The sequence below is a fragment of the Daphnia carinata genome, chromosome 5 (assembly GCF_022539665.2).
Source record: "Daphnia carinata strain CSIRO-1 chromosome 5, CSIRO_AGI_Dcar_HiC_V3, whole genome shotgun sequence".
In the NCBI taxonomy this organism is placed as follows: domain Eukaryota; kingdom Metazoa; phylum Arthropoda; class Branchiopoda; order Diplostraca; family Daphniidae; genus Daphnia; species Daphnia carinata.
The window spans coordinates 5,449,064-5,464,846 of NC_081335.1; the positions used below are offsets into that span (position 1 = coordinate 5,449,064).

General features: G+C 39.3%; 3 protein-coding genes across 5 annotated transcripts; 2 read left to right on the top strand and 1 right to left on the bottom strand.

Annotated features, from left to right (window-relative positions):
- The first annotated feature begins 605 nt into the window (after positions 1-605).
- Positions 606-5,016, top strand: LOC130696707 (cubilin-like). Its single transcript, XM_057519800.1, has 9 exons — positions 606-732; positions 1,109-1,612; positions 1,745-2,273; positions 2,361-2,503; positions 2,614-2,876; positions 3,489-3,729; positions 4,032-4,174; positions 4,326-4,452; positions 4,523-5,016. Exons 1-9 carry the CDS (start codon positions 648-650, stop codon positions 4,801-4,803), a joined length of 2,316 nt encoding a protein of 771 aa, XP_057375783.1. The 5' UTR covers positions 606-647; the 3' UTR covers positions 4,804-5,016.
- A 4,790-nt stretch (positions 5,017-9,806) lies between these two features.
- On the top strand, positions 9,807-11,392 carry LOC130696873 (ras-related protein Rab-14). The gene is made up of 7 exons (XM_057520005.2): positions 9,807-9,977; positions 10,067-10,210; positions 10,297-10,384; positions 10,446-10,507; positions 10,571-10,665; positions 10,818-11,005; positions 11,080-11,392. The coding sequence occupies exons 2-7, from the start codon at positions 10,105-10,107 to the stop codon at positions 11,186-11,188; spliced, it is 648 nt and encodes a 215-aa protein (XP_057375988.1). The 5' UTR covers positions 9,807-9,977; positions 10,067-10,104; the 3' UTR covers positions 11,189-11,392.
- A 1,318-nt stretch (positions 11,393-12,710) lies between these two features.
- LOC130696872 (coiled-coil domain-containing protein 6-like) lies at positions 12,711-15,355 on the bottom strand. Of its 3 annotated transcripts, none has more exons than XM_059495352.1 (8): positions 14,971-15,352; positions 14,755-14,904; positions 14,426-14,658; positions 14,190-14,365; positions 13,839-13,974; positions 13,617-13,756; positions 13,357-13,529; positions 12,711-13,283 (listed from the first exon to the last, which is right to left on the bottom strand). In XM_059495352.1, exons 1-8 carry the CDS (start codon positions 15,208-15,210, stop codon positions 13,101-13,103), a joined length of 1,431 nt encoding a protein of 476 aa, XP_059351335.1. In that variant the 5' UTR covers positions 15,211-15,352; the 3' UTR covers positions 12,711-13,100. The 3 variants fall into 3 exon arrangements, with proteins under 3 accessions (XP_059351335.1, XP_057375987.1, XP_059351333.1); XM_057520004.2 differs by having other exon boundaries at positions 13,372-13,529; positions 14,971-15,346; XM_059495350.1 differs by having other exon boundaries at positions 13,372-13,756; positions 14,971-15,355.
- Between the last annotated feature and the right edge of the window lie 428 nt (positions 15,356-15,783).

Sequence of the window (15,783 nt, forward strand, 5' to 3'; positions counted from 1 at the left end):
TATTCTTCTTATTTGCTGCTCTGAATATGAACGAAACATGTAAATTAACTCATCATTACGCGGTAGTGGACACGTAGCGACACATTACATAGTTTTTTTTTACGCAAAAACGTTGCGTTCTTAGCAAGTGTTAAGTTAGCTGAAAAAATAGCCCATTTGCCTGTGAGCTCTGGGTAAGCATTCCTGTGTATTTTACTCCTGGCGGTTATAAATCGTTCGAGAAATCAGTTTCCGGTTTCAATCTGCATTTCTGGCAATTAAGATATCAGTTATTACTTATATAGTCGGCTACGTGTAAGCCTCGCTATTTGCCACGGAATCGTTAAATGTGAATGCGCTGTAGGTCATTAGGTCACATCGACATGGATGTTTAAAGAAATGCTTCCCGAGAAACGCCGACGCCCACAGAGTATACCGCTTCAAACATCCGCTTTGAATTACCAAAATAAATAACGTTCGGTCCGGAACCGCTTTCTCGGCAAAGTTTTAACGTAGATTATTAAGCCAGTTCGACCCAGTGGTGTCTAACGAAGTCGAAGAAACTGCTGCTTTGTGACGGAATAGCAGCTTGTTCAGGCCTCGTTCATATATGGTCTGCTCTCTGAAAGACTTCACAGTCCTGACCCAACAGTGTACCTGTACGAACAATGTATTTGTACTCTCAGCAGCAGTTATATTTGTGGATTGCCTTCATCCTACCACATAGTCTTACAGGGTTCCAATCTGTTAAAGGTAAGAATTTTAAATACGCAATTGTTTTTTTTTATCCCTTCAGCTCTAAAAGGTTTAGCGCTTGCTTTGGTTCGAAAATTCATTTGGTATGTTTTCCACCAATAATATAGCGCGTTTTGAAACCGTCTGGCAATTGTTAGTTCATGTGTCCACTAAGATATTTTGATTGATGTCATCCACGTCAAATTGCTTGAGTAAATATTGTAGCTTCAAGAGTCACACCTGTATGGTGGGTATGCTGATACTAAGTGAAAGTTGGGACGAAAGGAGTATCTTCCGCATTTGTTCTGTCATTCTCTCTAATACAATTAGCAAAAACCGGAACAATACGAAAACGATTCAGATGAACTATACGATAGTTTCTCTAACTTAACAGGTGGACACCCTATCTTTGACGTAAAATGGAGCTACGACATAAATAACACGGCAAAATATGTTGGAGTAGGTCAGACGTTCACCTCGCTTACGCCAGAACTGCACATGAAATGGCATCACCCCTTGCGCACTGCATCGTTTCGACCTGACCAACGTAAAACTTATCCTTCAAGAAATATTAAAAAATTCGACTTTAATCTGCCTAAATCCAACGAGCCAACAAACCAAAATTCCCTGCAGCCTCGTCTATCGAACTTCAACTCGCGGCCACAAGTTTTGTGTAATGCGGTCGTCCAAAACCAATTGTTTTCTTTGAAGAGCCCCTTGTATCCGCAGCATTATCCTGAAAATATCCGCTGCTTATATGTCTTCAAGAAGACATACAATGTTTGCTCATTAGAATTTGAAATTCGTGATTTTTACTTGGAGCCAACGGTCGATTGCTCCAAGGATTGGCTTCGCATCGGTGACCGGAGATATTGCGGTTTTCACCGCCCTCGCAAATGTAAGATAGGCAGAGTTAAGTTAAGTATAATTGTATTTTATTTTTGAATTATCAAGATAATCGATTCTGCAAACCCTCGTGCAAAAAATTAGAAATAGCCTAGAACAGTAATTTATGCACACAAATTTTCAGTGCTCGTCGCAGCAAACAAGTTCCAGGGCCAAGATGTTACAATCGAGTTTCGCTCAGACTCCGCTCATCAATTTCGTGGCTTTTACATCATTGGAAGGCAAATTCCTTGTCCACTGAACTCCTTTTATAACCCTGGTTCTTTGAAGACGTCTGAGCAGCGCCCATTTCGACCCCACGTATCTTTCACGGTACCTTTTCCGGTTCCTTACGCTCCACGGCCAAGTTTCACCGCTTCACCTCCTTCTGGCTTAGTTATTAAATATCCTAGAATAAACCCCGCTCCTTCTCCAATATCACCGCAACATAAAATTCTTTCAAAGTACCCTACACCCAGACCTTATCCTCCATATTTCCCACCAACGTATACATCTGAATCGCCTATAACCCACCCGACTCCAACGCAAACACCTCCTCCATTGACCACACCATCTTTCACGTATTGCGACGCGACGTTCAACACCCCGGAAGGGCAGTTTCAATCAGTGAACTACCCACAAAACTACGGACCCAACCTTTCTTGTGAGATCAGGTATTTTTGAATTCTATCGCAAATAAACAGGATCAAGCAGGCAATTCTAAAAACTGGTACTTTGCAACATTTGAATAACGTGGAAAGGTTCTTCCCCGCGAACGATAGCTTCTGCGTGCTTGAATTATATTTTCAGGATTTCCTGTTAGAGCAGAGCAAAGGATGTTCGAAAGACGCTCTAATCATTGGTGGCAACCGATATTGTAGTTCTTCCTTGATCGATCAGAGATGTGAGTTTTTGTTTTTTTTGTTTGCTTTTTCCATTATTATTCTTTACAAATTTTTAAACAGTGAAAGCTTTACTTACAAACTTTTTAATGCAATGCATTTTCCGTTATAGTAAGGATTTCTTTTGTTTCACAATCGTCCATCAGTCTGCAGTTTGTTACGGATGCGACGGGAAGCGAAAGAGGTTTTAAATTTCGTTTTCGAATGCTACCCTGTGAAGGTTTTTCGACCACAAATTCACCGAACACAACACCACCCGGTGTTACTTGCGATCGCGTGTTTAGCGACCGAGAGAACACCATCACAAGCGTCAACTATCCATTGCCTTACTTGAAAAATCTCGATTGCATCTACACGATTGAAAAATGGTCACTGGTAAAAACTGCTTAGCAACATACTATTTTGAAAGTAGACAACAACCTATTAAAGGATTATCTTTAAAGATCCCCACACGGTGCGCTTGCTAATTTTTCTTGCAAGCTCTGAGTTTAATTCGGTTTAAGTAGTTAATTACAGTCACTGGTTACCGGTATACGTAAGGATGACGTTAAGGCCACTACGTTACCTGGGAAAGGGTCCTTTATGTGTGACGGCTCTGGTCCTAACACGATAAGAAAGATGAACCAACAACGATTGTTCTATTAGCTGAAGCGAGTGCATTGACATGGGACATAATTAAGATGGTATCCCTACGACAAGATTGTTCTGCATTATAGTGTTGGGCATTAGCGACAAAAGGGTGATTCATTGCACATGAATGCCGTACACAAATGATGGGTGGCTCCTTGTTGATGATTTGTATGAATTTCACAGATGTTTTCTTCACTATTCCACTGCCTTCTTTGTTATTTATGAATTCTAGGTCATCCAAAGGTTTCAACGTATTACGTAGAAGTATAATTCTTACTTACACTATCCAAAATTTGATCTCAAATCAAAGTTTCCTTTACTTTATCTTTATTTTATTTCTGTTTTCTTTTTGTACAGATTGTTGATGAATTGGAAATTTACTTTGCTGCCTTTGATTTGCAAAACGGGACAGACTGCGTCTACGATTACCTGGAAATCGATGGAAGAAGATACTGTGGTGATCAGACAGGTTTACGGCTTCGAGTGCCATTTCCAAGCGACAACCCATTCGAGATTCTCTTCCATTCGGATGGATCCGTTCAACAGACAGGCTTCAACATCAGCATATTACAGCTGGATCGACAGGTTACTTCTCCACGTAAGCTGATCTTTTTTTATAACCAGCCCTATAGTCAACAGAGGAAGGGAGCTGTCCGAAGCATTTTGTTACACATATGAGAATTAACGATAAATTTACATAACGAGGAACCATCGGTAATTTTAGCTTGTGCGATATTTGGAAAATGATAATTCGCTGAACTGAAAAGAGCAAAATGATTAATAGTTGATATTTTACAAACGCTACAAGTATTTCTGGTAGAATCGAGAGTACATATTTGATACTTGAAACTCGCTTATCGACTAAAATTTTTTATTTTTACATGGATTGTGCGTGTTCAGGTCCTCCCACTACACCTCCACCAGTTTCTGTCTGTCGTACTGAAACTTATAGTGAATCCAGCTTCCTCATAATTTCTCCGCAATTTCCTCAGCGTTATGATCCTGGCCAGGACTGCAGTTACAGTGTCATCCGAAGATCAAAGGTGTACACAAAAACACTTTATTTCGTAAAGCTAGAACAGGATTAACTTTCGTGATATTACGGGCTCCGTCCACTTAAAAGGCCCACAAAAATCCATTCTATTAGATAGATCAATTAACTAACGTGCAACTAAATGAAGCATATACCTTTAGGATGTTTGTGAATTGCAGCTGAAGTTCGTCTTCTTCTATTTACCTGAAGCAGTTGATACCGAATGCCGAGAGGACTATTTAGAAATAAACAACATTCGGTACTGTGGAGTCCTATCGGGTCAAACAAGTATGTACAATTTTTTAATATGGCTGTTGTTCATCATCTGTTGCAATTAATAATTGACTATTTTGAATAGGAAACGTTCCTTTCGATAGCTTCCATGTTGACATTCGATTTCATTCCGGTTGGATCGACAACGAGGCTGAAGGGTTTTCTATTCACGTTGTACAGCTTACTGACTGCACTGTGCCTCCACAAGAAACGAATCCGCTTCCGCCCAGAATTGAAGAATCGCTCTGTGAAACATCGTTTTTGCCTGAACAAGGGACCAATACAACCGAGGTCCAATCAAGAAATAATGGCGGATGTATGTACGTTAGAAATGAGGAACCAGCCAAGAATTACGCAAATTTATAGTTTTTTTAAATTTTAATTCCTCATTCAAATATGTTGAAAAATGTATTCGCCAATCAGCAGTTGCTCGTTATTGCCAAACTGCTTGTAGCATCATTCTTACCAAATTTCTTATTCTTGCTTCCAGAGCATAAAAAAACGTAAGAAAGTAACAGAAAATCGTCAAAAGGGATGTAGGCGTTCACAAAATAACCTTCACCTTTTTTACGAAGTGAATGCTTGAAACGGAAAACATAATAAAATTTCGTTGTTTGCATCCAAATACTATTTCAGTTGGTTACACAAAAAATGTAGGAGAAGCTGTTCGACCTACAGTATATTAGGTGTTGAATCTGTTGCACTCATCTCTTTGAAAGTGGAAAACTTAAACGGAAAGAACGATGTCGCCTGGTATGCAACCCGTTCGGCACGCTGATACATTTTCAACTTTTAATGTTGGAACATGATGAAATCTGGCTCTTCATCACCGGAGTTTTGCTTTAGTTGCCCGGAAACGAGGCGCACCAGACGTTCCAGCTGATGCTTTCGAAAACCAAATCCCTTTATTAGTTGTAGCCGCAGCCCGATCTTATGGCAGTGGGGAAAGCCAAAATCGATGATCTGGCTGCTATCCTCCGTTGGTAAAGACGGCGAGTATAAAGAAGCCACCAGCCGAACGCAGCAGATGGAGGAAGTATATCAGAAGTCCAGCGCGATGATTCACAAAACTAAGACTAGTTCCATCAGGCCATCTCTAGGAATCGTGCAGAAGCAGATCCATTAGTGGAACCCGAGACGCAGCCCGAGCTGTGGATACAGATTCCAAGCAGATTAAAGAACACTTTTGCCACTAACATCATTTTGATTCAGAAACTTCGGTTCGTAAATGCTAAGGTTAGACCACCCAATTCATTATCGGTTAGTGGAGCAAAAAAAATTGAGGCTAAGAAGGCCGAGGCCAAAAAATAAATACAGTATATACTGTATATAAATACACTAACGGCTAATCAGTTCATATTCCTACCAATCGATTGGCCGCTGTTATACCTAAAGCCGAAAAATAGCCAAGGAAATTCACCTTTGTCCACGGTGGCGATTTCGGCTTTGCACCTCTTCCACCACAACCAGAATCACAGAAGACGAGCAACCTCAATGCTAGTTTAAAATGACTAAGCCTTCGCATGGTTGTTAGTAATTCAGAACTATCTGCTTATGATTTTAAAAGGGGAGGCAGACCTGTTTCTGGTGTTACCGTCTTAGCCATTTCAGCTGCATTTTGCAACCGTTCAGGAACTATTTATACAAATTCACAAAAATACTGCCATGGAACAATTTCTACACTGGTACAAGTGGACTGTTACACATTCTTGTAAAACTGCCCATACTAGCATGTTGATTTGCTGAAGTCCCCACGAAACCATTGACTTTCCGGACCAGGTGCGCCGACCCACTTTTCAAGGGAACCAAAAAATCTATAATTCGTGCTTACCAGTTAGCCTCTAAAGGTTCGCTTGTTTGGTATTTGTAATTGAATTCACGTCTATCGGAGATACGGGTTTTAGGATTTGCACCCATTTTGGTAGAAGAAGGTAAGGTTTGTAGGGCACTTAGTCTTTATCGCGCGTGTGTAATTAACGCATTGGCGGTGCGAACAGTAGGTGAATCGCGAATCAAACGGAATTGCTTTATGATACGGGGTTTAAAAAATCGTGATTTTTTGCAAAAACTATGCGATTCTTGCAACAAGAGTAATATTTTCTATCATTTTTTATTGCAACCGACGGTGCTACAACGGGCAGGATTGTGTGACGCAAGAGCCTGTCTGAATTTACCTTGTACAGTGAAACCTTCTTTTGTTGAATATTCGTTTTACAGTCAACTAACACTAGTCTAAGTAAATCAGCCGTTAAGTAAACTTGTACCTCTTTCTTCTTTTTGTCCACCACGTCCACCGGTCACGTCCAGGCTTAGCTTTTTCTCTTGGGGTCCCCCCGCCCTATTTGGAAATAAAGTAACGTAATGTGAATCTCGCCAGTCATTTTTCATCCTCATTTAAATTACTGCTCTCGTCTTATCTTTGTGTACATTCACCTCATGCACGAAGAGAGCCGTACAGTTATTCTTAAAAACAAAAAAAAAAAAAAAAAAAAAAACAAAGAATATTTTTTTTACAAGCGGACGAGATATTTCCGGGTTTTACACCTCCCTGCCCGCTAAGATCCATATCCCAGAAAGTTATTAAGCCAACGTTTTTCAGCTCCCCGTCAAGTCTTTTGTTTTGTTTATTGTTTTTTTAAACGGTTGGCTTTTTTTGTGCCTTGCAATTTTAATAGCTTGCTTTCAACCCTCTTGTCCCTCGTTTACCGAAAAGATATAGGTTTTCTAAGGCTACTATGAAAAATCACCCGAGAACAAGAATTGCAGCTGAACTAAAGAAGTTTCGCTACTACGAAGCACCCGATATTTATAGAAGCGGGTGTACCGCATGGCATTCTGAGAACTCGCACTTTTCCCAATACCTAATCACCCTTTTTCACTAATGGTATCGAATTTTACTGCACATTGCACCTTTTACCTTCCCCGACCGCAAAAACGCCACTACCTAGAAAAGTGAACACAGCGGATTGAACCACCCCGTAGTTTCCGATTAAATGACAAAGGAATATCCTTACGCGTGAATGCCTCGAAACTGACAATTTCATGCTGGCTCTTGGATGCTTTTTTACTGAACATAACAGTACAAAATATATTCTTCACTCTACGAGATATGATATCACCCATGAATTCTTGTTGCATTCACATGCAACCGGACCGGGTTAGAACTTTGTCACAAACGCCATTGAAACAAAAGAAAGTATTGCCACATTTTATGGCAAAAATCTAGAGATTCGGGGAAATAATTTTATGCCAACGTGATAAGCAACCACAATCCAATGGTTTTCTACGATGACTGCATGGCAAAACCAATCAAATGTGCGCCCATCAAGCAGCGTGAGCGACATTGCAGCCGGCTGGTGTAATGATTAGCGGGACTATTCTACGAGGGATAAAGACATAAAGTACCAACATTCATCAGCCTTTTGTGAGGTCATAAATCCATCGATGAATAGGTCGTTTCCTACCACCGCAAGTAAGCTTCCTAGTACAAAATAGGTTGGGGGACGCAACGTTTCACTGGGGAATGCTAGTTCAAGTACGTCATAGGAGTGGAAACATACCCCAATAAAAGCTTACCTTAGCCATGCATGTTTGGCTTTAAAAAACAGGAATTAGTGTATCAAGACGTTTTTGTTCTCCCTGTATCTCGTCGTTGAAGGACATTACCGGAAAAATGCGTAGTTTGGCTTAGTTAGAAAGTAAACACCTCCGGCGACTACTTAAACACGGCATTGAATTCTAATTAGCACATTTTTACTAAATGACAGTGTTAGAGCTCTATTGGTATCCATTTACCATGTATATATCTATATATCAAGTATGGCAAGTTTTTAGTGCCATTATTATCACCCTCACCTTATATGCGAGCACCTCAACCTCGGATGCTATCCGGCATCCGCACCTCAATGTCGGATATTATCCAGCACCCGCACCTCAACCTGGGATGCTATGCCTCACCCCGCTATACCAACGGTCTATTAGAAAAGCTATCTCGCTTGGCTATTTCAAAAGCTATCCGTGAAAGCTATGCTGCTGCCTGGCGGGGAATGGGAGAAGCGCTCTAATAGAGCTATGAGATCGGTATCTTGAAAGTGAGTACAAGTCACAAGCGCCACCTGGTATCTAACTAACAAAATAATTGTCGTCGTAAAAGTACGCTCTTTCTGTGTTGCATATCTTGTCTTATCTATGTGCGGAACAGACGTACGGGCACAGTAAGTCTTATTTCACCTGATCTGCAAGGTTGGATAATTTTTAAAATTTTAATTCACGATATATAACTCCTAAAATATTTACGTTTAATGGTTAGCTATAAAGGTGAGCTAGGCGTGATGTCACTGGAATAAAAGAAACGTAAAAATTAGCAATTAAACGTACTGTATGAAAACGTTCACTCATATCTTGCAAAGCGTAATACTGTGGAGACAGTTATTTAGGAAGCCAGAGGGCAGATGGCACTAGTGCCCTATACGAGCTATCAAAATTCCGATCTGGAAGCTCCATTACATCGCTTCTTCCATTCCCCGCCAGGCAGCAGCATAGCTTCGACTTATAGCTTTTGAAATAGCCGAACAAGATAGCTTTTTTAATAGCGCGGTGGTATAGCAGGGTGAGACATAGCATCCCAGGTTGAGGTGCGGGTGCTGGATAACATCCGAGATTGAGGTGCGGGTGCCGGATAGCATCCGAGGTTGAGGTGCTCGCATATAAGGTGACGGTGATAACAATGGCACTAAAACTTTCCATAAAATACCGCCCTCCATTCCATTGAGTTAATTTGCTTGTTTACATTGATCTACGCTTCTTCAAGTAAAATAGATCATATTATAAATTTTAGGTTTGGTAGTAGGCAATATAGTACATAAACATGTTATCAATGAATTGATAGTAGATGCAGTAATGAGTTGAAGACTCTGTCAAGAATTATTCAATCTCTGCCTCAAAATATCACGATGATGGATTACGATAAGTGAATTTCGGAAAATGCATCAATACATTATGACTAACGAGAATCAAAGTATTTTCTTTTATAAAACACACTAAATGGAATTAGGCAGGAATCATTTATTAATGAATGAAGTTTCCAGTCAGTCAAAATCAAGAAGGCGATTTAATGTAGAAAAAAGAAAATCGTTTTGGCTAATCCCGGTTTTTCGCACTGCTTATCATATTTTATTCTTCTTGCATATCACTATATCAGTCGTGTTAAACCATGCCTCTCATACTGCTTGTAACTTTTTCGTTTATGTCTAATCTACTCATCTTATTACCCTGTTTCTATTCCTCTATGCCCCTAGTTTCTGCGTGTTTACTGAATGACTTTAAAAATTGACATTTCATTGAGAAAATGGCAACGCCACCTTAACGTTGTGTCGTCTTGAGCCTGAAAATTATGACAGTTCTATAACAGGGAGTTTTCGTAGTGGTGATCGCGTTACAGTTTAGCCCAACTATTGTTTGCTCACGCCCAGATTTCATTCTTTAATAAGGAAACGAAAAATAGAACAGAGTAATTCTATTTCGTTCCAATAATTAGTCTGGTACAGTACAAATACCTAAAAATTCCATTGTCCTACATTTTAACTTGTCTTAGGCAGTGTAACCTAATACATCTAATTTGATTATACAGCACGATAATATAAAAGGAGGCCAGGAAAACAACAAAAAATGTCTGCTGGACCATACAATTATTCCTACATATTTAAATACATAATTATTGGTGACATGGGAGTTGGAAAATCATGTTTACTTCATCAGTTCACTGAGAAGAAATGTACGAAAACCTTCATTTTTACTATTTTTGTTTTTATAAATTATATTGTTTTCTCTATGTTGTTAAGTATTCTTTTCTTTTGACAGTTATGGCTGATTGTCCCCATACAATAGGTGTTGAATTTGGTACAAGAATAATTGAAGTGGCAGGCCAGAAAATCAAACTTCAAATTTGGTAATATCACAATTCATGGATTACCAATTTTGAAGATATTGACTATTGTATTATGTAATAGGGATACAGCTGGGCAAGAGCGTTTTCGTGCTGTTACTCGATCATATTATAGAGGAGCAGCTGGTATTCTCACAACATTAGCAGTTTTATGTAAATGAGCTCCTAGTCTCACATTTATAACTTTAGGGGCTTTGTTGGTTTATGACATAACACGGCGATCCACATATAATCATCTCAGCAGTTGGCTATCAGATGCCAGAAACTTGACAAACCCCAATACTGTTAGCAAACAATTTTACTCCAACCTCAGCCTATATTTACTTTGATCATTTGATAATACTCTATGAAAACCAATAATCTAAAAGATGTTTTCATATAAAAAATTCGTATAATTATATATTAATCTCTGCTTTTGTACTCTTGCGATTTTCAGGTAATTTTTTTGATTGGAAACAAATCTGACCTAGAAGCCCAACGAGATGTAACTTACGAAGAAGCGAAACAATTTGCTGACGAAAACGAGCTACTCTTCATTGAAGCTAGCGCAAAAACAGGTGATAATGTCGAGGACGCCTTTCTCGAGACCGCAAAAAAGATTTATCAGAACATTCAGGATGGCAGGTAAGGTTTTGTTATAATAAAAAATACATTTAGGTAATACTTGTATCTAATGTTTGAAATCCACAACCAAAAAGTTTGGATTTGAATGCAGCTGAATCCGGCGTCCAGCATAAACCGCTTCAGCCTGGAAGAAGTCAACCTCAAAATCAACCAAATCCAACAAAAGAAGGTTGCGCGTGCTAATTCAACCAGTGGATTATAATTTAGCTGTTTGTCCAGCCAAGTGAAGAACTATGTCCTATGTATTACAAATCTTTCAGAAGTTGGGAGACAAATGGATGAGAGATATGCTTGGTTCAAGGAAAGTGTTAGTGTATCAAATTTGATGCATATTAAACTTTAATGTTTTCTGGGATTACGAGAAGAGAAATAAAAATTTGAATCGTTCTTTACATTCCTTTGGCCATCAAAATTTTCATTAGCTTAGCGTATGCCTTTTTTTTATCTCGTAATTTGTAGCTTTTGTCATGGATCATTTGAGTAACACCGGGCGAGTATCTTTTTACGCTGTGTAATATTTTGTCATACGAATACACAAGCAAGTATCCAGTATAGTTAGAAATGTAATATAAAGCGGCAAGCTATTTTAATCAAGAAGCGCAAAAATTGTGTGTCTTTGCTGTTTTCCTTCGTTGACAGCTTCATGTCTTATGCTAAGCTTAACGCAGTTTCTAGTGCTGAACCGACGACGACCGAACGACCAGCTCTACTTTTATGGCTGAATGTAAAATAATGTTTTCTACATACTGGAATTCCATTAGCAAATTGTGTATATGAAAATACAATGAAGTCCAACGAAAAAAAATCAGAAAAGTAAACGGAAAAAACAATTACATGAGTTCTTGACTGATGGCAAACAAAAACAACAACCACCTGTCCTTTTAAAATAACACTTTTGAAAAAAATGTGGGGAAGCACAAATAGATATATGTACACATGCTGTATACAAAACAAAAAAGAAACGAAGAAATAAAAAACCCGCGATAAAAAAACCATGTTGTAAATTTGCAAGTTAGCAATACTGGGTGCTACTATACGATGCGTTTCTTTGAATTAATGGAAGGACAGGATTCAACACTTATTACACTCCTTCCACCCAGGGACGACAAAGCCGTTCCACGAGGTTTTCCACGGTATACCAGTTAAACTATACAAGCGTATAGCACTCATGATTGAATAGAGCTCCCAATTCCCCTTCTGGCAAACCAAAACTCGGAAAAACACAAATATTGTACCAGGTGAATAAGCGAGACGTTCCCCGAGCTCCGATTTAGACATGCCGCCTCTTTTCTTCGCCATCCCCTTTGTTTTTCACTGTCGTAATTTCAATCCACCTAAAAGCGAATGTTTTTGTCAGAGGAATGAAAAATAGGAAGACATTTTGGCGTGTAAGATTCTAGGAGGCGAAACCTAGCGACTGGGAACGGCCCATTTAATGCTCCGATAAAACACTTCCTACAAATATTACAAAAAGGGGAACCCTAAATCGAAATTCGAGGCCTTCTGAGCGTGAGTGCGCGGTGCACATTCTTCCGCAATGTCTAGCAGGAAATGTAATATCATAAAAGAGTAATCGTTCATTTAATGACATAACGCAATGAGACGAAATATGTGGACCTAAAGGGTAACTCCGATGAGTATTAATTCATTAAATCCTTTGGGTCAAAGCGCTTGGAATGCCAATAAACCATAAATAACAAAAAAAAAACGTATGATTTTTAATTGACCCTTTACAATATTCTTTCGTATTAATTCACGAGAAAGGAGGACGCAATAAAGCATAAATTCAAAGACATCCAAGGAAAACTGAACATTTGAATTCAAATCAAGATGCTCGATACCTCTTCACTTGCACTTGGTAAATCTGCAAAACCCAAACAACTCCAGAATAAGAATTCCAAAGCCAAAAAAAAAACAGAATTACAGAAAGACTGGGGGAAAGGTAGAGTATGGAAACAAGTTGTAACTGCTTCACCGACATGGTGTATGACTGAAGGGATACTTCTGGAATATAAGACATGTTACTTCTTCGCACAATGTAGCATCTGACGCTATTCATAAATAGATTGAAAACGTCCAAAGCTAATTAGATGGGTTAAATGCGTCCAGATGAAGTGTCCATAGGCGAAGATGTTCCAGAGCTACTACGAGGTTGAGAAGTAGAAGTAGCTGGTGACGCAGGAATATGTGTAGGTGCGGCTTGTGGTGGGACGGCTGGTTTTACAAATCTCTCTTGCGATATCCGTATAAGAGAACGCGGGATACCAGTAGACAAACCCTATGACAAAAAAATTATTGCAATTAAAATTATTATTGGTCAAAAGAACACGGGAAATATGAGCTGTAAACACAATTTCTAGACAAACCGCATGAGGCGGGGAGGATGAGGGTGCGCTAATTGCATGTGAACACGTTGGGCATCGACCCATTGGACTTGGTGGACTAAACGGGTCTCGCCCAGTGCTGATTGAGGATGGTGCAGTTGGCACACCCACCAGACCTTCTCTGCTGAACGTCAGCAAACCTGCACAATCATAACATTTCGGGTGCCACACGATTAAAGAGACCGACGGTTGAACAATGGAACTTAAAACAGTTAACCAATAATTACTGGGGCTGAGGGGTCGATTTGATGGAACTGGGCTTGAAGTGGTTCGGGAACGATTGACAGGTGTGACCGTAACTCCCAACGACCCCACATGACCGTATCCAGTTAGTTCATTATAATGACGTTCCTCTTCCATTTCCAAGCTATGAACAGAATAAGAAACAGTAGCATGACTGAACTAAAAGTTAAATATAAAAGCAATTATTATTAACGGAAGTTCTTTACCTCGATTCCGATTCCGACAAATGTCGACAAAGCGCTTCCCGTCGCTCCATTTCCATCTGAAGGCGACGCTGGAGACGAAGGTTTTCTTCTCGAATATGTTTTTCTTCTTGAGCATAATGTGCCATTTTCTCCTCTTCTAAAAAGCAACGAATTTTTTTTTCTTTTTCAGATAAAACATTAAGAAATTTTTCTGTGGAGTGGGCACAAAACTAACATCACAACAAAAACAAATAACTAGCACAACCGCGCTAGGTATTCGGTAACGTCCAACAAAAAAATTATGAGCTTCATGCCAGGACATGATACCAGGACCTACATTGTAATTATGTTAATCATTTAGTATATGCTTACGTTCTTGCAACGAAAGTGTGAGCTGATGTTTCAAACGAGAAACTTCATTTCGCAACCACTGTATATGGGAAGTTAGCTGCTCTGGAGTAGAATTTGTTGGAGCACTATCCCCATTGTTTGTGTCTCGAGGAGACGGAGGAGCTGATACTGGCTGGTCAAGCTTAATTTGCAGGTTCCTATTCAACAAAAATTGAAGTAAACCATTTGGATCAAAAGACATCCTACATCTACATTACCTCTTTTCTGTTTCTAGTTTATCCATTCGTTTCCATAACTTATTTACAAGTGCTTCCTGCTCCTGCTCTAGAGTGTTTTCAAGTTCAACTTTTTCCCGTCTTAACTGTTCTAAGTTGTTTTGCTTAGCATGGGTTTCAGCTTCTAGCTTTTCAATTTTTCTCATCAACTTGTTGACCAAACATTCTTGTTCTTGTTCCAGTGTCTGTTCAAGTTGAACCTTTTCTTGTCGCAGCTACAAAATGTGAAAAATATTTAAAAATTTTTTTTTGAATTTTAATACACAGCTTATATCCTTCACATGAAGTAAGAAGAACAAAAAAAAATATACCTGATTGAGTTTCCGTGACAAGTCATTTGTAAGGCACTCTTCCTCCTGTTCATAATTTAAAGCCAAAGTTTCCTTTTCTTTTTTGAGTGCCTGAATTTTTTTCAGCAAGGTATTACTGATGAATTCTTCCTCTTGTTCTGCTCTGGCTTGCTATAGAGAAATAAATTTAAAAACCAGTGAATGAAGTTAATAAGAATGAACAAAGATTTTTCATACAATATTGACTGAAGCTTGTCTCAGTGAACGATTTTCCTCCTGCAGCTGTTTGACTCTGAGTTTATAAGTGTCTAATTCAACTTTTAGAACTTTGTTCTGTTGTTGTAGACTTTCGATGCGTTTATGAAGTTGTTCTCTGGATACCGGAGATGGTGGCATCATTATTGGACCACCATCCACGCTGCAATCACTTTCACTAGCACTATCAGCCATATTAACGCTGTTCCGGCCGCTCTCCATTTTATTTTAAAAATCTAAAGCTAAGCAATAACTAACTTTTATTCTAGCTAATTGCTTAACTAGGTAATATTATTTTGAAGTGGAAAGAACTTATTGAATTTTCCAAAACTGTAGACTTTTACAATCAAACATCGAACGTCTGTTCTAAACAATTTCTTTCCCTGTTAGACTAAGCCCTCAAAAGACAGCACAGAAATAGTATCGCACGTAGACGTAGTGGAAGAAAAATGAAGTTTCCTGACATCAACAGAGTTGCCAAATGTTGCCAAATACCAGAGGTAGCGATATCGTATCCGCATTCCGCAGTTTCGTATCATAGGCATTGTTCCCGTGGAAAGATGGTCCGTATTCCGTGGAGAGGTCGCCGTGTTGATCGGGTGGATGTGCCTGTTTTGCTGACCACACAGCACATTTTGTTTTTTGGGGCAGGTCGACAGTGTTGCAGGCTGCCCGACCGTCCCCATCGGGTTCTAATCGGGTTGCTCAACTGAACTGCATTATCTGGTTACAAGTAATCTATTGTCTCAATAAATCTACGGATCGATTATTGCTGATATACAGTGTCCGCCCTTA

Bases quoted from the DNA above. Each gene is read 5' to 3' on its own strand.
- LOC130696873 (XM_057520005.2), top strand. From the start codon at position 10,105: ATGTCTGCTGGACCATACAATTATTCCTACATATTTAAATACATAATT. The intron at 10,666-10,817 runs GTTAGCAAACAA...TGCGATTTTCAG, and splicing joins ACTTGACAAACCCCAATACT to GTAATTTTTTTGATTGGAAA. The intron at 11,006-11,079 runs GTAAGGTTTTGT...ACAACCAAAAAG, and splicing joins CAGAACATTCAGGATGGCAG to TTTGGATTTGAATGCAGCTG.
- LOC130696872 (XM_059495350.1), bottom strand. From the start codon at position 15,210: ATGGAGAGCGGCCGGAACAGCGTTAATATGGCTGATAGTGCTAGTGAA. The intron at 14,366-14,425 runs GTAATGTAGATG...TTTGTTGAATAG, and splicing joins AAACTAGAAACAGAAAAGAG to GAACCTGCAAATTAAGCTTG. The intron at 13,284-13,371 runs GTTTGTCTAGAA...TTTTTGTCATAG, and splicing joins CATCCTCCCCGCCTCATGCG to GGTTTGTCTACTGGTATCCC.
- LOC130696707 (XM_057519800.1), top strand. From the start codon at position 648: ATGTATTTGTACTCTCAGCAGCAGTTATATTTGTGGATTGCCTTCATC. The intron at 2,274-2,360 runs GTATTTTTGAAT...TAACGTGGAAAG, and splicing joins AACCTTTCTTGTGAGATCAG to GTTCTTCCCCGCGAACGATA. The intron at 2,504-2,613 runs GTGAGTTTTTGT...TTTCCGTTATAG, and splicing joins TTCCTTGATCGATCAGAGAT to TAAGGATTTCTTTTGTTTCA.